This window comes from Dromiciops gliroides, chromosome 2, assembly GCF_019393635.1.
Source record: "Dromiciops gliroides isolate mDroGli1 chromosome 2, mDroGli1.pri, whole genome shotgun sequence".
Lineage (NCBI taxonomy): Eukaryota > Metazoa > Chordata > Mammalia > Microbiotheria > Microbiotheriidae > Dromiciops > Dromiciops gliroides.
Window position 1 is genome coordinate 384,321,512 of NC_057862.1, and position 23,282 is coordinate 384,344,793.

The 23,282-nt window shown below is 40.6% G+C and overlaps 1 protein-coding gene across 1 annotated transcript in view; it reads right to left on the reverse strand.

Moving 5' to 3' along the window:
- Positions 1 to 20,585, reverse strand: part of GGTA1 (glycoprotein alpha-galactosyltransferase 1 (inactive)) — a 150,874-nt gene extending 130,289 nt beyond the window's left edge. The window contains exon 1 of the mRNA XM_043990363.1: positions 20,204 to 20,585. Within this exon, the coding sequence (XP_043846298.1) occupies positions 20,204 to 20,425 (222 nt within the window). The 5' untranslated portion in view covers positions 20,426 to 20,585. The remainder of the gene's footprint in view (positions 1 to 20,203) is intronic.
- Positions 20,586 to 23,282: the final 2,697 nt, after the last annotated feature.

The window sequence follows — 23,282 nt, forward strand, 5'->3', positions numbered from 1 at the left end:
ACTCTATCTACTGCGCCACCTAGCTGTCCCCATCACCATTTCTTAAAGGAAAGCCAACCATTAGAATATCTGCATGAGAATCATCCTTGGGAAAGTGAACAGCCTATGCTGGGGGAATGGAAACAGCAGTCAACTTGGAGTCAGGAGAGCCATATTCAAAATCCACCCCCTACCATTTTCTGGTTATGTGACCTTGGGCAAGTCACATACCTTCCTCAGTTGCTTTATCTATAAAATGGGGGAAAATAATACTTGCACTTACTTCAAAGGGGTATTGTGGAGACCAAAAGGGAGAATCATATAATGTATGTCATAAAACTTTAAATATAATATAAATATGATTTATTGTTGTTCTGGATCTTTGGTATCAGAGGCAAGCCAGTATTAGTCATAACTGGAAACTGTCAACGTTTCCACGCCCACCCCCACTGGCTTGTTTTTATGTAGAGTGGCTTTTCTCTAAAGTATATTTTTCCAGAGAGAGAAGCAAGAGTGGGGTTGACTAGCAACCCAGAGACTTGGGTGCAAGACGAAGCCCTACAATCTGCTGATCATTAGAGCTGTCTGATCTTTAGTTTCTTCATCTGTAAAATGGAGATAATACCTCACAGGGTTGTTGTGAGAATCAAATAAGATAATCATTGTAAAGTCCTTAGCACAGTGCCTGGCACAGAGGAAGCACTATAAATATGCTTTTATTAGTAGTAGTCTTTTTTTTTTTTGAGAGGCATGGGGGTTAAGTGACTTGCCCAGGGTTACACGGCTAGTAAGTGTTAAGTGTCTGAGGCTGGCTTTGAACTCGGGTCCTTCTGAATCCAGGGCCAGTGCTCTATCCACCGCGCCACCTAGCTGCCCCCCTATTAGTAGTATTCTTAATTATTATTGCATAGGGGAATTTTATGGCTCAAATGAGACAACATATATGCTTTGTCACACTAAAGCATTATGTAAATTTGAGTTGAATGAATCTTTTAAGCCTTAACTTCTTTGTGTAAAAGGCTTGACTAATAATTAACTTACATTTATATATTTTTAAAGGTTTGCAAAGCTCCTTCCAAGATCTCTAAACTCCCCTCCTGTTCTTAATTTTCATTTTCTAAGACTTCTAGAACTGACATTCTGTAAGTCTTATGGAAACTACCCTATTTATAAAATGGGAATAAAGCTATTTATACTTTCTTCTTTACAGGGGCATTGTGAGGAAAGGGCTTGTAAACCTGAAAGCATTGTCTATCACAAGTCCTGTGTGTTATCTTCCCCCCTTTTCTCCTGGGAGACAGCGCAGGGTGAGGGAAATAAGTGCTGGACCTGGAGCCAGGAGATCTGGGTTTGAAATGAGGTTGTGGGACCTTGGACAAATCAAATCACCTCTCTGGGCTTCAGTGTGCCTAACTGTAAAATGGGGATAATAACACTCGTATGACTTCACAGGTTTGTCGTGGGGAAATCTCAATGTAAACCTTAAATTGCCACACAAAGGGGTACTATTTTTTGTAAGTTTATGAGGTTTGAAGTCCCTTAAGTTCTAAACAATTCTATGTCGATAGATAGAGATATAGTTATACATATACATATAGACATGATAGATAACAGCTAGATCGCTACATATGTACATACATACATACATACATACATACATATATAAATAGACAGACAGACAAACAGATAGATAGATTGTTGTTGCTGTTTGTTCTTTGTTCTCAAAGAGGACCATGACATCAGGGTAATGTCATGACTTGCACTGAATTGGATTTCAGTGAGGGAGGGCTGTGCAGTCACCAGCCTCACTCTCTCCTCCAGAGCCATCTGAATCCAGTGGCAAGATATACATCAGGATGACTGGAGATGGTCCCAGATGTTTAAGGCAATTGGGGTTAAGTGACTTGCCCAGGGTCATACAGCTAGTGTCTGAGGTGAGATTTGAACTCAAGTCCTTTCAACTTCAGGTAGATAGATTCCCCTCATAGACTTCTGGTACACATCTCCCTCCAGTTACAGCAAGAGAGGCAAGTAAGACACAGTTGTGCACTTTCTGAGAGTAACGAGCTCTAAACCCGCCCATCTTGGCAAGCTCCTTTGTTATCCTTATTCCACCCTTCCTGGGCTTTCTTGTTTTGCTCAGAGTGGGCTCAGGACCCAAGTTGTGGTTTCAGCAAAGCAGGAGGTATTTTCAGCCCCAGTTCAAGCAGCTCTGCTCTGGCCTACTTTACACTGTACAGTGGCAGAAGGAAAGCCTTTCTCCTCACTGGCCCCATGCCATGGGGCACGAAATGTGACAGACTATTTGCCTCTATTAAAAGCAGAGCTCCCTTAAAAGAATAATAATAAATTATCCTAAGTTCTTTTCTTGAGTGATCTTGGCTGCCCCAGACGTCAACTCGCTCCAAGGATCTAAGGGTAGTAAAAAGGACACTGGACTTAGAACCAGAAGCCTGGGTTCTAGTCCCGACACCTGGAAGCAATGTGTCTCAGTGGAAAGAGAAAGTGAAACATTAAACAAGTCACTTTACCTCCTTGGGCCTCAGTTTCCCCATGTGTAGAATAAGGGCAGGTATTGGACTAAATGGCCGGAGGTTGCTTCTAGCTCCTGTGACCCCAGCCAATTCTTACTCACTTTATGCTCTTGGAATATATTACTCCAAAGGTACTGGAGATTATTGTTGTTCAGTCAAATCCCACTCTTCATGACCCCATTTGGGGTTTTCTTGGCAGGAATACTAGAGTGGTTTCCTTCTCCACCTCATTTTACAGATGAGGAAACTGAGACAAACAGGGTTAAGGGACTTGCTCAGGGTCACACAACTAAGTGTCAGGCCAGATTTAAACTCAAGAAGATGAGTCTTCTGGACTTTAGGCCCAACACTCTATCCACTGCACCACCTAGCTGCCCAACAGAAGGAGAGATCATAACACTTAAAATTAGGATGGAATTAGAGCTACTTGGGTCTCTCACAACCCTCTCACTTTAGAGGGAGCAAGTAGCAGCACCAGGATTCAAACTAAAGCAGAATACTCTCCCACAGCCTAATCTCATTGTAGCTAAGGTGACTGGGTTCCAAGATAGAATAGTTTCTCATGGAACTTTGTTACATATGGTAGCTAGAGTTGCTATCACCATACAAGTATACTGCTCCTCATGGGTACTAATTTGTTCCATAAAAACACAAAGTTACAGTTTTTTCCCAAAGAACAATCTTATAAGTAAGAGATACATTTGTGGGCAGCCAAATTTCAGGGTTGAACCAGGAAAGTGGGCTGGGCTGAGCCGGTTTCAGACAACCTGTCAAATAGTACTTTGGCTTTTCACTATGTCATTGTGGGGTGTGATTATGGGATAAATTAAAACTGTAAATATAAAACATTTTGCTTGGAATGAGTCTACAGGAGCTACCTGCACTTCAAATCATACATATAGTAAGTATTCAGTAATTTTTTTTAAGTGAGGCAATTGGGGTTAAGTGACTTGCCCAGGTCAAGGGTCTGAGGCCAAATTGTTTGTTTGTTTGTTTTGCAGGGCAATGAGAGTTAAGTGACTTGCCCAGGGTCACACAGCTAGTAAGTGTCAAGTGTCTGAGGTAAAATTTGAACTCAGGTCCTCCTGAATCCAGGGCCGGTACTCTATCCACAGAGCCACCTAGCTGCCCCCAGTAATTTTTCAAAATTCAATTCAAGGACATTCTGGGATCTCTAGGTTTTTCATGAGCTGAACCTCCCCATTTTGGACAATAGAGCACTATTTCTCTGAGACAACAAATTTCCAGGTACCGAGCAACAAACTTAAAAAAAGGGATTTTGGAACCCAGTCCCCCTTTTTCTTAGCCAGAAGACTGGATCACCAGGAACATGTATATTTCCCTAACTATTATGTTCAAGTCAACCCAACAGCAGGCATTTATTGAGCAACTCCTATGTCAGATGGGGAAGCTAGTCGGTACAGTGAATAAAGCACCAAACCCAAAGTTCAGAAGATTCATCTTCCCAAGTTCAAATCTGGCTTCAGACACTTATTAGCTGTGTGACCTTGGACAAGTCACTCAAACCAGTTTCTTCATCTGTAAAATGAGCCAAAGAAGGGGGCAGCTAGGTAGCACGGTGGATAGAGTACCAGCCCTGGATTCAGGAGGACCTGAGTTCAAATCCAGCCTCAGACACTTAACACTTACTAGCTGTGTAACCCTGGGCATGTCACTTAACCCTCATTGCCCCGCAAAGAAAAAAAAAAGAGCCAAAGAAGAAAATGGCAAATCATTCCAGTATCTTTGCTAAGAAAACACTAATTGGGGTCATGAAAAGCTGGACATGACTGAAATGACTCAACCACAATATATGCCAGGCACTTTGCTAGGTAGCAGAGATACCTATACAAAAGAGACAAACCCTGCCTAGAGTGGCTTACTTTCTACTCTAGGTAGATAAAAGGCCTATTTATAGGAGCATGAATTTGGAACTTCATCTAGTCCAACCCCTTCACTTTATGAAGGAGGAATTGAGGATTAGAGGAGCTAATGAGTTGCCCAACATCACAATGTAACAGTAGTAGCTTACAAAGTTTTGTTTTGTTTTTTTAAGTGAGGCAGTTAGGGTTAAGTGACTTGCCCAGGGTCACACAGCTAGTAAGTGTTAAGTGTCTGAGGCCGGATTTGAACCCAGGTACTCCTGACTCCAGGGCCGGTGCTCTAACCACTGCACCACCTAGCTGCCCCACTTACATAGTTTTTTAAAGTTTAAAGCCCTATAAAGGGCTTTATGTATTATCAGTTCATATCTTATTTGATCCTTAGAATAATCCTGGGGGCAGCTAGGTGGCACAGTGGATAGAGCACCGGCCCTGGATTCAGGAGGACCTGAGTTCAAATCCGACCTCAGACACTTAACACTTACTAGCTGTGTGACCCTGGGCAAGTCACTTAACCCCAATCGCCTCACCAAAAACAAAAACAACAACAACAACAAAAAGAATAATCCTGAAAAGTAGGTAGATTTTATGATTCTATTCTATTCCTTATTCTACAGATGAGGAAACTGAGGTGGAACAAAGTTAAGTGACTTAGCCAGGGTCACACAGCCTGTGGTAGCATTCTAACTTTAGTCTTCTAAGTCTAGTAGGAAGTGGGCTGTCACTAAGTGTCCTGTATTTGAAATGTTGAGGCCATCTTTGACTCTTCCTTTCTCTTATCACACACACCTAGATAGTTGCCAGGTTCTGTCTCTTATTTTTGACCACCACCAACTAATATAGGCATACATTTCCACTCACATTGAGTATTACTGAAGACTTCCTAACTACCTCTACCCTCTCCCTGATTCAATTTTTCTTTTACTCACTGAAAGAAAAATCTTTTCTAGCAGGAGAAACTGGAGAACCATGTAAACAATGAGAATAAATAAAAGCAATCCTGAAAGACAACAATGAAATAAATACAATGACCAATGCTGATCCCACAGGACAGATAATGAAACACACTTCCCTACTATAGGTTACCCTATGGTTGCTAAATGAATGTTGCACACACTAACAGAGTTGGGGCTCTAAGGTACATGTTGGCTAGTTTTACTTGTCTTGTTTATACAAGAATGGGTTCTATGGGGAAGGATATATATATATATGTATATATATGTGTATATATGTACATATGTGTATATATGTGTGTATATATGTACATATGTATATGTGTATATGTGTGTATATACATACATGTATGCATGCATCTAGGGAAATGTCTGGTCACTTTTTTTAAAAATGAAGGAAAATGTATGGCAGAACTTTCCCCAAATATGGCTAGAGGGAGAATTCTTTTTTTTTTTTTTTTAAGGCAATGGGGGTTAAGTGACTTGCCCATGGTCACACAGCTAGTAAGTGTCAAGTGTCTGAGGCCGGATTTGAACTCAGGTACTCCTGAATCCAGGGCCGGTGCTTTAACCACTGCGCCGTCTAGCTGCCCCAAATTTCTTGTTTTGTTTTTTTGTTGGTTTTGTTTTGTTTTGTTTTTTTTGCAGGGCAATGAGGGTTAAGTGACTTGCCCAGGGTCACATAGCTAGTTAAGTGTCAAGTGTCTGAGGCTGGATTTGAACTCAGGTCCTCCTGAATCCAAGGCCAGTGCTTTATCCACTGCGCCATCTAGCTGCCCCTAGAGGGAGAATTCTTAAACCAAACAAGGAATAGAAATTACCAAGGTTAAAATAGATCATTTTAATTCTGTGAAATTGAAAAGTTTTTGTACAAACAAAATCAATGTAGTTGAGATAAGGGAAACTGGGGGAGGGGGGAGGAGGTTTTTGTATCAAATTATCAGGATCCGATAGTTGAGACATACAAATTCACACAAATACAGAAGACCAAGAATACTTCCCCCAATAAACCAATGATTGAAATATATGACCAAATGGTATTCAAAGGAACAATTTGCAAACTATTAACCACTTGGCAGATTAAGAAGAGAATTAATAATAAGAAAAAATGAAAATAATATTATTAGCAACAAGAGGAAATAATGTTATTAATAATAATAAGCGAAATACAAACCAAAATAATCCAGTGGTTTCATCTCACACCCAACAAATGTCCAAAGATAACAAAAGATGGAAAGTCAATATTGGAGGGGCTATGGGAAAACAGGCATGCATCAGTAGATGGAACTGTGAACTGGTCCAATCATTCTGGAAAGTAATTTGGAGTTATGCTTAAAAAAAAGTTATGGAAATATCCAAATGTTTTGCTACTACCTTATTAAGTTTTATATAAACACACACACATACACACAATGTCCCAAAAAGTCTTACTGCAGTTCTTAAGCTATTAACTATACGTAAACTTTTGGGATGATTTGTACATTTTTTTTTTAGCCCACTATATATAACAAAAGTTCACAATTTCTTATATAATCCTCTTCCCTGTCATTTGTATCTTGTTGATTAAATTCAAAATAAAAATTGAACAAAAGAACATATTAATTAACTAATTTTTTTAAAGGTACAGATAGACTCTTTTTTTTTTTTTAAGTGAGGCAATTGGGGTTAAGTGACTTGCCCAGGGTCACACAGCTAGTAAGTGTTAAGTGTCTGAGGACAGATTTGAACTCAGGTCCTCCTGAATCCAGGGCTGGTGCTCTATCCACTGCGCCACCTAGCTGCCCCTAGACAGACTCTTGATCCCACTGATAGGCATAAACCACAAGAAAGTCAAAGACATAAAGAAAGGTTCCAGATACAACAAACTTTCCATCACAGCTCTCTTTGTAGTAACAAAGAATTGGAAACAAATATATGCTCATTATTGCAGTACATGAATGTTAAGGGGAGTGACTGTGGTGTGAAAAAAGATATCACGTAAACTTTTTAAAAAAATTTCTTAGGGCAGCTAGGTGGTGCAGGGGATAGAGTACCGGCCCTGGAGTCAGGAGGACCTGAGTTCAAATCCGGCCTCAGACACTTAATACTTACTAGCTGTGTGACCCTGGGCAAGTCACTTAACCCCAATTGCCTCACTAAAAACAAAACAAAACAAAACAAAAATTTCTTAGACCTTTGTCTGATCATGACAGGCCTTTTCAAAAATCTTCAGTGCAAGGGGCAGCTAGGTGGTGCAATGGATAGAGCACCAGCCCTGGAGTCAAGAGGACCTGAGTTCAAATCCGGCCTCAGACACTTGATACTTACTAGCTATGTGACCCTGGGCAAGTCACTTAACCCCAATTGCCTCACCCCCCCCCAAAAAAAAAAAAGAAAGAAAAGAAAAGGAAAAATCTTCAGTGCTTCCCTATTCCCTATCAAATTCAAACTTTTGTCTAGCTTTTAAGACCCTCTAAAATCTGTATTCTAGATAAACTGAAGGACATTCTATCCTTCAAACAAGACCTGTGCTTTTATGCTTCTCTTATTGACTCCTGCTATTCTATTGCCTATACTGGGTGGTCCTCCTTTTCCTTCTTTACCCAAGGAATTCCCAGCAATCCTTTAAATACCTCCAATACCAGCTTCTCCAAGAAGCCTTCCCTAAATCCAGCTAGAAATGACTTTTCTCTCCACCTCCAGCTCAACTCCAACCTCAGATAGTATTTTGCCTCTCTTGAAAGCACTTAGAATTTAATGTTGTATGTTATAGTATCTATATGTCTTCTGGCCCTACTGACCAAGAATCACCATGAAGGAAGGAACTTACTTCATTTACACTAAGTATCAGTATGGTTTAGTGAATAGAGGGCCAGCCTTGTCAACTAAAAAAATCGGAGTACATCCTACCTCTTGCACATACTGATTTTAATGCAAGCAAAGGCAAGTCACTTAACCCCTTGATGCCCAAAGCAACTTTCTAAACCTATACATTCACATGAGTTATCAATCTGCTTTGCTAAGGTGAATTCCTCATCTCTCACCCCCCAAAAATTTTTCTCTAGTGCTTATCATCATGTTTTACACAAAATAGGCATTTTACAAATATTCATTGAAGGATTAATGAATATATAATATATTTCTTATATTTATATATTTATACTATTATAAATAGGATTAATTAATATATATGTGTGATATAATATATAATATAAATATATTTCTTATGTTTTTATATTTATTCTATTATAAATATATAACTGTTTATTGTATATTAATATTATTATATTACTATTGTGATATATAGTATAATATACAACATATTCTATATTGCATTAGTGCATGTATATGTATATTCGTGTATTCAAACACACAGTTGTTCAGTCATTTCAGTTGTGTCTGATTCTTCATGACCCCATTTGGGTTTGTTGGGGGTTTTTTTTCGGAAAGATACCAGAATGGTTTGCCATTTCCTTCTCCAGCTCTTTTTACAGATGAGGATAATGAGGCAAACAGGGCTAAGTGACTTGCCTGGGGTTACACAGCTTGTAAGTATCTGAGGGCATATTTGAACTCATCTTCCTAACTCCAGGCCTGTGTCTCTATCCACTTCACAGCCTAGCTGCTCCTAAATTATTTGTTGTTGTTTGGTAATTTTCAGTCATGCCTGACTCTTTATGACCCCATTTGGGGTTTTCTTAGCAAAGACACTGGCGTTTTTTGCATTTCCTTCTCCAGGTTTCTAAGAATCAAGAAGACACAGGTTAAAATCCCACTTATCACATACTAGATCTGTAACCCTAGAAATTCATTTAACCTCTCAGTTGACCTAGGTAACTCTAAGATTATGTTATCCAAACCAGTGAAGGAAATTTCTTGCCTGGAACTACCTACACTGATGAAATCACAAGTCCAGTCCCAAAAGATAGAGATATATTAGACACAGACATTCACATATCTAAATATCAGATAATGTGTATCTGTACATATGTGTGCATATGTTCATGTTTGTGGGCCTATGTGTGTATATATACAAGGGAATGCCTTTTTAAATCTATATTAAACTCACTTGAAAATTCTGAATTTCTGATTATAGTCTTTTAACCCTAGGATAGGAACATATGTCAATTATTTAGTATTAAGTATATGGGGAAAGGAAATTTGCTAAATAGAATTTTGCTTATCCTTGACATCTTTCGAGGAAGATATCTCATATATAAAATAAGGAATGACATTTTAACTATACACTTGCTCCTTTCCTAAATGTTGTATTTTGGTTTTTTTTTTTTTAATCCACCCAGGTTCAAATTTTTGCCTTAAAAAAAAATCTATACCCTCTCCCACCTACCTTCCTCAGGTCAAACAAGCCACCTTACTGTCTCCAAAATCTTTGCTAAACCTACCCCTCCCCCCTTCTTCATAGAGGTAGGGCACCATGGTATAGAACAATCACGAATTATTTTGATTGGGGGTAAACACTTTAGCAAAACTTTTTTTTTTCTATTTTTCTTTTTTGGTTTAAATCAGCATAGTTCTCTGGTTAAGGGAAGGAGAGGGACACATTAAGAAATTAAATTAAAATGAAAGATATCAATTTTTTGAAAAGGAAGTGTAACGATTGGAATGACGCCACCTGCTAGAGACTTACTGTAGAAAAGTTCCGCCATGAAAAGGTCTTTGAGGGCAAGAACATGCATCTTTTCTTTGGCATTAGGAAGTGACATTTGCTAGTGGGAGGAAGAAGGAAGAGCCGGGTGCTCTGACTCGCTCTCTTTTCCTGGGGACACTGGTGGAGAAGGCAGCTAGAAATGCGCTCTCCCTTTAATAGATAGGAATCTAGGCCTTTCTCTCTCTCTTTACCAAATTCTTATTCTCCTTAATAAATGCTTAAAAGTCTAACTCTTGCTAAAGCTTATAATTTATTGGTGACCACTCATTAGATATTCTAGACAGACTAGCTAGAATTTTAGCCCTTAACAGAAGAAAACATTTGCAGATGTCAAATCACAAAAAAATGAAGGGCAATGAGATGGTCACTGCTAACTCAGTAAAGGTTTCTCCTTTAACAGGCAAAGCATGTGTGAGAAATGATTTGCATTTTGAGGAATGAGAAACAAAGTGGGAGATGTGTGGCTATTTTTGCCAAGACTCAATGTAAGGTGAATGACAGGACTTTCAGCAGGAACATAGTCACTTCATCCAGTTGTCCCTTAGCATCCTCAATTAAAGTTTCACTCAAGCAAACAGACCTCTACCCTAAGCACCTGGAGAATAGTTAGCACATTATAAAATCCTAGTTAGTGCATCATAAAAGATGGGAAATGAAAAAGACCTTGAAAGATCAAGCTTTAGGAGGTGAAAGGGATGTTGGTACAAAGAACTAATATTAGAGAAGGGGCTTTAGGATGCAGAATGCTAAGAGCTAGTGGAATGCCCCAGAGAGACCTGCACTTGGCTCTATGCTGCTGAACATTTATATCAATGACTTGGATAAAGGCATAGACAGCATGCTTGTCAAAAGTGTAGATGATGCAAAACTAAGAGGGCTAGGTATGGATCACCAGTGTGCTGCTTGACAGTCAGGATTCAAAAGCATTCTGACAGCCCAGAGCATTGATCTGAATCTAACGCAAAGAAATTTAACAAGAACAAATGTAAAGTCTTACTTCTTTGTTCAAAAACAAACAAATGAATAAAGAACAAGAAATGAATGAACTCCACAAATATGACATGCTGATGAAAACTAATATGAGGATTTTCTGGGACTGCAAGCTGAAGAGGAATTAACAGTGAGATATGGCAATGAAAAAAGCTAATGCATTCTTGGACCTTAATAAAAGAGGCACAGTGTGCAGGACAAGGAAGCAAATTAAAATTCTTTCTAACAAACCCCATGTTCTTTTTTTGTTTGTTTGTAGGGTTTTGTTTTTTTTTGAGGGACAATGAGAGTTAAGTGACTTGCCCAGGATCACACAGGTAGTAAGTGTCAAGTATCTGAGGATGGATTTGAACTCAGGTCCTCCTGAATCCAGGGCTGATGCTTTATCCACTGTGCCACCTAGCTGCCCCCACAAACCCCATGTTTTTAATACACTTACACTGTACCCTGTCCTGGCCAAACCATAGCTAGCATATGGGGTTCAGCTCTACATTCCACATTTTGGGAAGAATAATGACAAACTGGAAAGGGTCCAGAAGAAAGCAACCAGGAGGATGAAGGCCTTGAGCTAATGACATATGAGGATTCTTTGAAGGCAGAGAACATTTAGCTTGGAGAAAAGGGGGGGGGGATATGATAACTGTCTTCAAGTATTCAAAGCCCTGCCACATAGAAAAAGGATTAGATTTCTTCTAAGTAGAATAAGAGAAGAGAGGGAGGGGATTGCAAAAAGGTTTGATGTTGGGGGGAAATTCCTAAGTATTAGAACCATCAAAAAGCTTAACAGGGGGACAGCTAGGTGGCTCAGTGGATAAAGTACCAGCCCTGGATTCAGGAGGACCTGAGTTCAAATCCAGCCTCAGACACTTGACACTTACTAGCTGTGTGACCCTGGGCAAGTCACTTAACCCCAAATGCCCCGCAAAAAACAAACAAAAAGCTTAATAGGTTGTAACAAAAGGTAAAAATAATAATAATAGAATTTACATACTTCTTTGAGTCTGACAGAACATACGTATATTATGTCATTTGATCTTTCCAACAATCCTGTGTGAGATGGGCGCTATTATATTCCAAATTTTATATGTGAGAAAACTGAGGCACATAGAGGTGAAGTGACTTGCCCCAAAATATATAGCTAGAGGGGCAGCTAGGTGGAGCAATGGATAAAGCACCAGCCTTGGATTCAGGAGGACCTGAGTTCAAATGTGACCTCAGATACTTGACACTTACTAGCTGTGTGACTCTGGGGAAGTCACTTAACCCCAACTGCCTCACCAAAAAAAGAAAAGAAAAGAAAAGAATACATAGCTAGTGTCTAAAACAGGATTCAAACTTGGGTCGTCCTGATTCCAAATCTGGCACTCTATCTACTGTGCCACCCTAGTTGGTTCCTTTTCTCTGAAATCATCAAGTGAAGGCTTGATGGCTACTTCTCAGTTGTGTTGAAGAGGGGAATCTTATTCAGTTTCAAACCGGACTAGATAGATTCTTCTCAGTCTCTTCTAGCTCCATGCTTCTGAGAATGTTTGAAGTGAAGGGACCTTAGAGACCACCTGCCTTCATGACTTCTGTTTATAAACAAGAAAAATGAGGCCCAAAGAAGGGCCTCATGCACTAAATTGATGACAATTATATCACCATCCTCCCTAAAATTTGTGGCGTTCATTTTGTTGTTGATGATGTTTGTATATTTTTTCCCAAATGACATGTAAATGCAGTTTTTAACATTTGTTTTTAAATTTTTAAGTTCTAAATTCTCCCTCCTTTGCTCCTTCCTCCTTTAGAGGGCAAGCAACTTGATATAGATTTGTGTGCAGTCATGCAAAACATTTCCATATCGGCCATGTTATAAGAGAAAATACAGACCAAAAAGACCCAATCCAAGAATAATCAAGTCAAAAAAGCATGCTTCAATACGCATTGACTCCGTCATTTCTTTTTCTGGAGTTGGGTAGCATTTTTTCTTCACAAGTCCTTTGGAATTGTCTCGGATCATTGGGCTGCTAAGTAATTCACAGTTGGTCATTGTACAATATTATTGTTACTGTGTACAATATTCTCCTGGTTCTGATTATTTAACTTTGCATCAGTTCATGTAAGTCTTCCCAAGTTTTTCTGAAAGCACCCTGTTCATCATTTCTTCTAGTACATTAGTACTCCATCACAATCATATACCACTTGTTCAGCTATTTCCCAATGGATGAGTATTTCCTCAATTTCCAATTCTTTACCATCATATTTTTGTACACATAGGTTCTTTTCCTTTTGCTTTGATCTCTTTGGGGTATAGACCTAATCCAAAGAGGATGGAGAGCAATTTGGAACTGAGCCCAAAGAGCTATTAAACTGTGCATACCTTTAGACCCAGCAATACCACTACTAGGTCTATACCCCAAAAAGAACAAAGAAATTCATTTTTATCTTGAAATAATCATAAAACCTTTCATTTCTCTCTTTCTAACTTACCTTAAGGTGTCCCAACTCAGAAATGACTGTTGATTTTAGTCTGGTTTTGTTTTGGTTTTTTTTTGTTTTTTTTTTTAGTGAGGCAATTGGGGTTAAGTGACTTGCCCAGGGTCACACAGCTAGTAAGTGTTAAGTGTCTGAGGCCGGATTTGAACTCAGGTACTCCTGACTCCAGGGCCGGTGCTCTATCCACTGCGCCACCTAGCTGCCCCTGGTTTTTTTTTAATGTTATATTCAGAGCAATATTCTAAAACTAGGTACAATTTGCTATACAGCCACTTAAGAAAGCCTGACTGGGGTTCAACCTCTGCTTCAGTCACCCAAGAAAGGCAGAAGAGAAAGTGGCAGTGAGCCCAGCCCTCAACTCCCGCCACCTGACCCCTTCCTCCATCCTCACCTGCTCCCCTACTCTGATCCATGCTGGGTCCAAAATGGTATACAGACCAGTTTCTGCAGCAGTATTGTCCCCAGCAGAGGTCAGGACTGGAGAGGGCAATACAGTATCTTATGGGGCACAGAACAGGGTGTCTCAGCTAGTACTAAGGGAGTCCCAGACCAGTGCTAATGAGCCGAGACATTAATACTACTGCTAAATTTATTGGTGCAGGTGCTGCCACAGTAGGAGTGGCTGGTTCTAGTGCTGGTATTGGAACTGTCTTTGGTAGTCTAATTATTGTTTATGCCAAAAACCCTTCACTGAAGCATCAGCAGTTCTCATATGCTATCCTGGGATTTGCCTAGTCTAAAGCTATGGGTCTCTTTTGTTTGATGGTTGCTTTCTTTTTTTTTCTTCTTATTTTTGTTGGGGCAATGAGGGTTAAGTGACTTGCCCAGGGTCACACAGCTAGTAAGTGTCAAGTGTCTGAGGCTGGATTTGAACTCAGGTCCTCCTGAATCCAGAAGCCGTGCTTTATCCACTGCTCCACCTAGCTGTCCCAATCCAGCCCTTTTTTATCCACTCAATCTAGTCTTCTCAATCATTCCTTAGGCCCTAGGATCTAGATTAAAAAACAAAACAAAACACTTCTTTTGCCTTCTGTCATTCTCTTCAATTTATTCCATAGATGTCTTGTTTATATATAGTTGTTTGCATGATTTCTGTACCATTTCAGAGGCAGACAGCCAGGAAGCTCAGTGGATAGAGTCCTGAGCCTGAAGTCTAGAAGATCTGAGTTCAAATTTAGTCCTTACTATGACCCTGAGGTCACCTAGCCTCTGCCTCAGTTTCCTCATTTCATCTGTAAAATAGAGATATTTATAACACCTACTTCCCAAGGTTGCTGTGGTGATCAAATATTTGTAAAGTGTTTAGCATAACGCCCAGCACATACCAGGTACTTAATAAATGCTTACTTCCTTTCTTCCATTAGATTTTAAGCTTCCTGAAGGCAGGGATTTTTTCTACCTTTCCTTGTATTCCTGTGTTTAGCACAGTGCCTGGATCATAGTAGGCCTTTAATAGATGCTTGTTAAGTTCATTAGGAGGGATCTAGTTTAGTTAATGTAGTTTAGCCTCTTCAATTTACAGAGAAGGAAACTGAGGCCCAGAGTTTAAAAGACTTTCCCCAATGTTATACTCACAAAGGATTCAAATCCAAGTCTTCTGGCTTTTAGCCAGAAGCCTAGAGTATTTTTTCATATGGTTTTTGATAACTTGGATTTCTCCCTTTGACAACTGCCTTCTCACTTGACATCTATTTGGTTGTTACTGACTTTAAAGTCAGTGTTCTTTCCACTTTTGCACTGCCTCTAACAAGGACGGATTTCAAAAGGCAAGCAAAATCATGAGGCTCAAATGAGCCAATGGAGCTGAACTAAGTTTTGTAAGCTCTAATCAGTTAAGCCAGTCTCTTGCAGGATCTTTGTCATTATTGGCAAGGAGAGAAATTCAGAGAGGATACATCTGTTATTGAAGAATATTTCTTTCCTTCCTTCCTTCCTTTCTTTTTTCTTTTTTTTTGCCAGGCAATGAGGGTTAAGTGACTTGCCCAGCGTCACACAGCTAGTAAGTGTCAAGTGTCTGAGGTTGGATTTGAACTAAGGTCCTCCTGAATTCAGGGCTGGTGCTTTATCCACTGTACCACCTAGCTGCCCCTGGACACATCTGTTATAAAAAACAATTGATAAGGGACAAGCAAGACCACCTCCACAAGCAAAAGTCCATAGATCAAAATCAAGAAACTAAAGTGAAAGAGCACAAAAAACACACCCATGAATTTAACTCTAGTACTGGGTCCAACAGTCCTATTCATGCAACTGTCCCTGACAGTGTCACTAAGTAATAAATAACTTTACAGATTTATATCTGGAAGTGATTTCCAAGGCCATCTACCCCGCCTCCACCATCCCAACCCATTTTACAGAGATGAGATTTGGAAAGTGCCTTTCATACCACAGCCAGCATTTTCCCACTAACCATGCTATCTCTTGGGCTTCAGTCTCCTTTTCTAGAAAACAAGGTTAAAGTAAATCATTTCTAAGTTACCACGTAGTTCTAACATTCTTTGCTTTCTTTTCTAACATTCTATGCCCTTGGGTTCCTGTTACTAGAACATTCTATGCTCTCTAGTCTGACGATTTATATTGAGAAGCAGAATGGATAGAATGTTGGGCCAGGAATCAGGAAGAAATGAGCTCAAATCCCATTTCAGATTCTACCAGCTATGTGACCATGGCCAATTCACCTAACCTCTCCAGGCCTTGTTTCCCTCTTCTGTAAAATGAGGGGATTAGACTAGATGGCCTCTCAACTCTTCTCTAGCTCTTAATCTATCCTTTATGTCTCTAACAGTCAATGAGAAGTGATAAGAATTTACACTTCCTTGTTGCAAAAGCAAAAAGGGCTTTCAAAGTATTTTTCTTACAACATCCCTGTAAGGTAGGGAGTCCAAGAATTATGATCCCCATTTTACAGATAAGGAAACTGAGAATTTCCAAAACTAATAAATGTGACAGCCAAGTCTCTTGACTTAAGGTTCAGAATTCTTTCAACTCTGTCACACTGCATATAACATTAGCTAATAAAGGCTTTGGGGCTTTTCTTTCCTCTGGAGGGCCTCATCATTTTAATAAGAAACTCTGAAAGATGAGATAGCTTTCAAGATCTGAAGGAAGGAAGCTTTAACAATAGGAGTTGGATTTGTTATTTTTGAGACGGGACTAATCTGTCTAGGGCAAGTACTAAGCCCCATATTCCTTCTGCATAAGTGACTGTTGAGTATTTCTTGCCTTCAGTTCAGGCATGGCCTTCCCTGGACTTCAAACATATTTTTTTTTGGTCAAGGGCAAAATAAGTCTGGGAAACCAGAGGTCAACTGGAGTCTTTATGTACCAAGTCCTCCTCTAATCCTGGGGATATTCTTCTGAGAGTTCGTTGACTATTTAGGTTGTTTTGTATTTTTCAGCTGTACTTGAAAACAAAGTCTGTTTCTTAATGCAGCTACGTTGACATTAACTCCTTTCTTTTTAAACTTTTTTGAGGAGGCAATATTATTTAGCACTAAGTTGGAGAAATACTCATTTTCCTGTTGCTGAATACATGATAAGAATATTCTCTTACACAGATCATGGAACAGACTGTTTGGAAGAACATTAGCACATAGAATATCAGAGCTGGAAGGGGGTCTTAGAATAAAGAATGTTAGAACTAGAAGGAATCTTAGGACATAGGATGTCAGGGCTGGGCAGAACCTTCCAACATAGAATGTGAAAACTGGAAAGAGCCTTAGAACACAAAAAGCTAAAGCTGGCAAAGACCTTTAGAATACAGAATATTAGTGGTGGAAGAGTCTGTAGAACATATAATGTTAGAACATATTAACAAGAATTTCAGAACCTTCAGGGACATTTTAGTCAAACTTTTTCATTTTACAGAGGAAGCTAAGTTCCAAAGAGAAGTAACTGTCCAAGATCATGCAACTACCAAAGGTCAGAACCAAGGTAAGAACCCAGACTTCTTCTCCTTTTTTGGGGGGTGGGGGGGTGGGGAACAGGGCAATGAGGGTTAAGAGACTTGCCCAAGGTCATACAGCTAGTAAGTGTCAAGTGTCTGAGGCTGGATGTGAACTCAGGTCCTCCTGAATCCAGGGCCAGTGCTCTATCTACTGTGCCACATAGCTGCCCCCAAACCCAGACTTCTTCATTGCAAGGCTAGTGCTCTTTCTTGAACACTTTCTTACTCATCACCTCATTATCCTCCTCACTACAATCTGGTGAAGTAGGGGCAGTGATTATTATCTGCAACAGACAAATAGGAACTCTGAGGTCCGGAGGAGAAAAAAAAAAAATCAAGATCACAAACTTAGAGTCCAGGTCTCCTCAGACTCATTTCAGGTCTCATCCCACTATGCCATGCTCTTAGAATAATGCCAGGGACTTCTATAGTAAAGATTTCTTCAATAAAAACCATTATATTAGTTCAGTGTTGCCTCTTTCAAAATTTCCTTTTTAGAATCAAATGTCCTTTACATATGCAGGCAATTTTGGGGCAGCTAGGTGGCACAGTGGATAGAGCACCAGCCCTGGAGTCAGGAGTACCTGAGTTCAAATCTGGCCTCAGACACTTAACACTTACTAGCTGTGTGACCTTGGGCAAGTCACTTAACCCCAATTGCCTCATTATTAAAAAAAAATATGCAGGCAATTCTAGGTGAAAAATGTAACAAATGAATAAATATTTGTCATGCAACTTCCTTACATAATCAGTACACATTTTTCAATGGCTTGCTGCCTCAGTTTCTCAACTATAAAATAGAAATAATAATATCTACCTCCCAAAGTTCTTGTGAGGATCAAAAGAGATAATATTTGTGAAGTACTTAACACAGTGCCTGGTACATAGTAGGCACGCAAAAAATACATGTTTCCTTCTATCCTTCCTACTACTTTTTTACACTATAGCAACTGCAGACATAACTCATTCCACCTATGACAGGGGAGGAGGGAGAGGAATTGGAAAATCTAAGTTTATTCTAAAATATCCCATCCAGTTTCGTTAAATTCAGCAAACATTTATTAAGCGCCTACAATGTACAAGGTCTTTAATATGTGCTGGGTGCTGAAGATGCAAAGTTTAAAAATGACACCCCATGTATTTATAGGTTTTTAGTTTTAGAAGGGAGCTTGGATTTTATCTAGTAAAAAATGGGGAAACAGGTTCGAGGTTCATTCTGGACAAAGAAGGAACCTTATTCTAGTTGCACTGCAATTTAATTTCTTTGTTTAAAGATATATTGATTTATTTTGATTTTTATATCCTGGTCATCTCAGAAAATGTTCCTGAAGCACTCTAATGAGCCTTCCCTTGGAATAGTTGTTTTTTTTTTTTAATTTAAGCATCACCACCAACAAATCACTATATCTAACAACACAGCATTCAATATTTATTCAACGAACAACAAACATTTATTTCCTATCTACTATCTATGAACAAGATTCTGAGTTCAGAGGAAGCTGTCAAATAAAGTTCCGTCTTGGGGGAAGGAGGAGAGTGGGGAGGTGGGGAGGGTTGACAATTACAAATCCTAGACAAATTTGAAGCTCCCTTTTCATACCCCTTCGGAGGTACTTGGCTAACATCCAGATAAAGCTGTAGGGACGGACCATCTGAAGGGCTGAGGTGAAGATGGGCAATGTTCAAGGTTTGGGGTTTTGGCTGCTGTTGGAGCTCTGGGCGGGGGGAGTCGGGGGGGGGGGAGGATAGATAAAGAAAAGGATTGATGGCTGCACTCTCTTCCTGGCAAAGACTTTTAGGACACCTGGATCCGGCCTCTGGGCTACGTCTCTCAATTCTCTCTCATTCATTTTAGGAGGAGTTTTTTGCTTTTGGGGGGGTGCCCCTTTTAGTGTTCTTTGGACATCCTTCAAGAGTTTTGCAATCGGTTCATTTATTTATTTATTCATTTTTTTTCTGCCATAGGAATAGGAAGGTGGGAATTAGAATTTGTGGGGAGGGGGACGATAAGAGCACTTGACGGCTAGGCTGAAGCTGTCCCCTTAGATCTTTGGAAAGCTCCGCTGAGCAGGAACTATTAACCACCAAAGAGAAACTTGAAGAACTTCCCGGACGCATGGTAGAAGTAAAGAGCACCGGCCAGGGAGCCGGGAGATTTGGGTTTCGAGATTTAACGTATTAGCTGCGTGACTTCAGGGAATGTGTATCTCCAATAAACAATGGTTAGGTGATTTTAAGGTCCCTTGAAGCTTTAGCACATGCCCTGTGTTGTAACATTTTCTGTTCTAGATTACCTTAAAGTTTTAACATTCTCTAATTTTTCAGGGAGAGAGGGAAAGAGGGAGAGAGGGGAGAGAGGGGAGAGGGGGGAGGGGGGGAGAGAGAGAATAAACGTCCAACACTTCCCTTCGTCTCCTTTCTACTCCTTCCTGCATTCAGTGTTCTTTTCCCCCTCTCCTAGACATACGTTGGTCCCCTGGTGCCAAAGGAAATCGTAACTGTCCTTACAACTCCCTTAGGAGATTGTTCACTGCCCGCCGCCTCCAGAGGCTGCCCGGGTAGGGCGAAGCTGCACTCTGCGCCCCCCTCCCCCGCCCCTCGCCCCCAGCTCCGGTACACTGTAACACCCTCCTCTTTACTGCAAGAGGGGTCCTGCGCCCTTCCGGGCTCCCTCCCAGATCTGGAGGCGACCGGGGACTTGGGGTGGGGGCAGGGGAGAGATGCGGGGTAACCAGCAAAGAAGCCGCCTTGGGGAGGGGAAGGGAGGGGAGAATGAGCCGGTCGCTAGGACCCACCTGCCGGAACAGAACTTCAGCCATGAGGCTGGTGCGGGAGCAGAGCCGGTGGACTAGGTCCTCGGAGGGGCAGCGGCTGCCGCCGCCTCCCCCTCCTCCTCCTTCTCCTTCTCCTCCTCCTCCTCCTCTTCCTCCTCCTCCTCCTCCTGCTTCTCCTCCTCCTCCTCCGCCTCCTCCGCCTCCGCTCGGCGCTGGCCACGGCTTCCTCTCCTGCCTATGCATTACTCCGGCTATCTCCTCCTCCCTTACAAATAGGTTTGGCGGGGTGTGTGTGTGTGTTCGAGTAAATGTGTTTTTTCTCTTCTTCCTCTGCACATGCTGGGCAGGGAGTTTGGGACTGCTACCCCCCGGACCCAGAACTCTCCTCTCTCCGCCCTGTAAATGTTTCTCGCTGCTTTTGCCAGCCCCCACCCTAGGCAGACAGCTGCGAGCTACACACACCGCCCCCCCCTTAAAAAAAAAAAACACTCAAGCGGAAAAAACCCTGAAGCTAGCAAAAAAAAAAAAAAAAAAAACCCTTCATCTGGGCAACCCTGCCCTGCCTAAAATCTCGGCCACAGCAGATGTGGAGAGACATCAGGGCAATCCAGGATTGGAGGAGGGGTTAGTGCCACCCTCGATGGGAAGGGGCACATAGGATTATTGTGGGACTAGGCTCTGGTCCTTCCAAGTGCCACATTCAGAAATAAACAGTGTTCGAAGCACATTACCACAGGCAAAGCATATCTATTTCACCACTTGTTTCCCCCGGAAAGCGGAAATCAACCAAATGCTAGTTACATTGTCTTCTCAGTAATGGACTGATGGTGGTTTCCACAGAGTGCCTTGGGTTAGGGTGAGCCTGTCCTTAATCTTAGACCTGGAAGGCATTTTAGGCCACAGAATGCCAACGATGGAAGGTAGCTTAAAACTCAAACTGTTAAAATATGAAAGAGAAGGCCAGCATAAAGAAGATACAAGATGACTTGATCTAGTTAAGCCTCCTTACTTACTTTACAGATGGGGAAACTGAGGCTCAGTAAGATTTGTTTAATTTGCTGTAAAATGATCTGCTTGGATTTGAGATGAACATGTGATGAAAAAAGTACTGTATGGGGGCAGCTAGTGGCGCAGTGGATAAAGCGCCAGCCCTGGATTCAGGAAGACCTGAGTTCAAATCTAACTTCAGACATTTGACCCTTACTAACTACGTGACCCTGGGCAAATCACTTAACCCTCATTGCCAAGAAAAAGAAAAAAAAGGGCCTGTTTTTGTAGTCAGCTTATCTAGGTTCAAATTCTTTTTCGGACTTCTTCCTAGTTGTGTGAGTGGCACTTCACATTTCTGTGTCTCAGTTTCTTATTAAAATGAGTTGACTAAGTGATATTTAAGGCCTCTTCAGGTCAAAATCTATGATCCTGTGAACTTAAATGTCTTTTCCAGTTCAAAGGTTCCTTCTAATTCTAGTATTTTGTTATGTAGTCCCCTCCTAATTAATAATAGCTAGTTTTTTCTATGTGCCAGGCTCTTTACAAATTATTGCATTTGATCCTCACAACAACCCTTCCAGGCAAGTACTATTATTATCCCCATTTTACAGTTAAGGAAACTGAGGCAAACAGAGGTTAAGTGACTTGCCCCAAGTCATACAGGTTGTAAAGGCCATATTTGAATTCAGGTCTTCCTGATTGCAGGTCCAGTGCTTTATCCATTCACCTACCTGCCTTAATGCTCATATCTAGGCCCTAAAATCCTCCAAGTTCTTTGCTCAAACATTTTCTATTTGGAGATCCAGCTCAGACATTCTGTAAACACCAAGAAGAACAATATGAATGAAAGCAGAGACCAACAAGATGTATTTAGGGGACCAACAAAGAGATAGATCAATCTGTCAAAAAGAATTTATTACATATTTACTATGTGCCAAGCACTGTGCTAAACTCTGGGGGTACACATGGAAAAGTGGGAATGCCTCCCCTCAAAGCGCTTATATGCTATTGTAGAGATACACTTGTTCACAGACAAGTAAATGCGGAATATATGTAAAAATACATACAAAGCGATTCTTTTGAAGGTGTCCCCTAAAACAATTCTGGGCTGTTGAGAAGTCAAAAGAAATAGGATGGATTTATGGGAAGACAAGTAAGGGATGACCCTCTCCCTTCCCCCCTCTTCCTTTTAAATGCCAGAGTTTGAATTTCAATAGGTTAGGAAAGGGGAAATTTAAAACCCTAAGGGAGAGAAGTCACTTGAGGAAAAGAGGTTGAGGTTGATGATTTGGGGATCCTAGCATGCAGTGCTGGAGGATACCTTAAGGATTATCTAGCCTAACTGCCTTATTTAACCGGATGAGATTCAGACAAGTGAGTTCCAAGGTTACACAGGAGGAAAGTAATTAAGGAAGAATTTGACTCTAGGTCTTCTGATCCAAATTCAGTGTTCTTTCTGCTACCAGCTTTTCTCTCACAGAAAACTGAAAAAATTACTTTCTTATTCTTGAATCATATAGGGAAATTCACAAGCAGGGAGGAATCTAGACTGACCTGGCTCCCCGAGAGCCCATCAGGTTATCTGCCCTTTGCTGAACCCAAGAAAAGACTGCTAAAACCATCATTTTTAAGGGGGAAAATATCCCTATCTTTTTATTTGGTCAAACACTTGGAAGTCTTTTGTTTTTAATGATATTAAATTCTGCTTCTGGTATTTATATATGGCAAATTTAAAAGACAGAAACAGAGGGTATTAGCCAATTTTTTAAAAAAACTGCATTTGGGATATTTTGGTCTTTTCAACTTCCATGTCTTAAGGCCAAGAATTCAGTAGCCTGAAATAAAGTTTTATTGTAGCTAAGCAAGTAATATTAATAAATGACCCTCCTTGCATTCCACCAAGTTTTAAAAATCTTCTCTTTACAACTTTAAAAAATGTCAAAATGGGGCAGCTAGGTGGCGCAGTGGATTGGCCCTGGAGTCAGGAGTACCCGAGTACAAATCCGGCTTCAGACACTTAACACTTACTAGCTGTGTGACCCTGGGCAAGTCACTTAACCCCAATTGCCTCACTAAAAAAAAAATGTCAAAATAATAGTTTGTTGGGGCC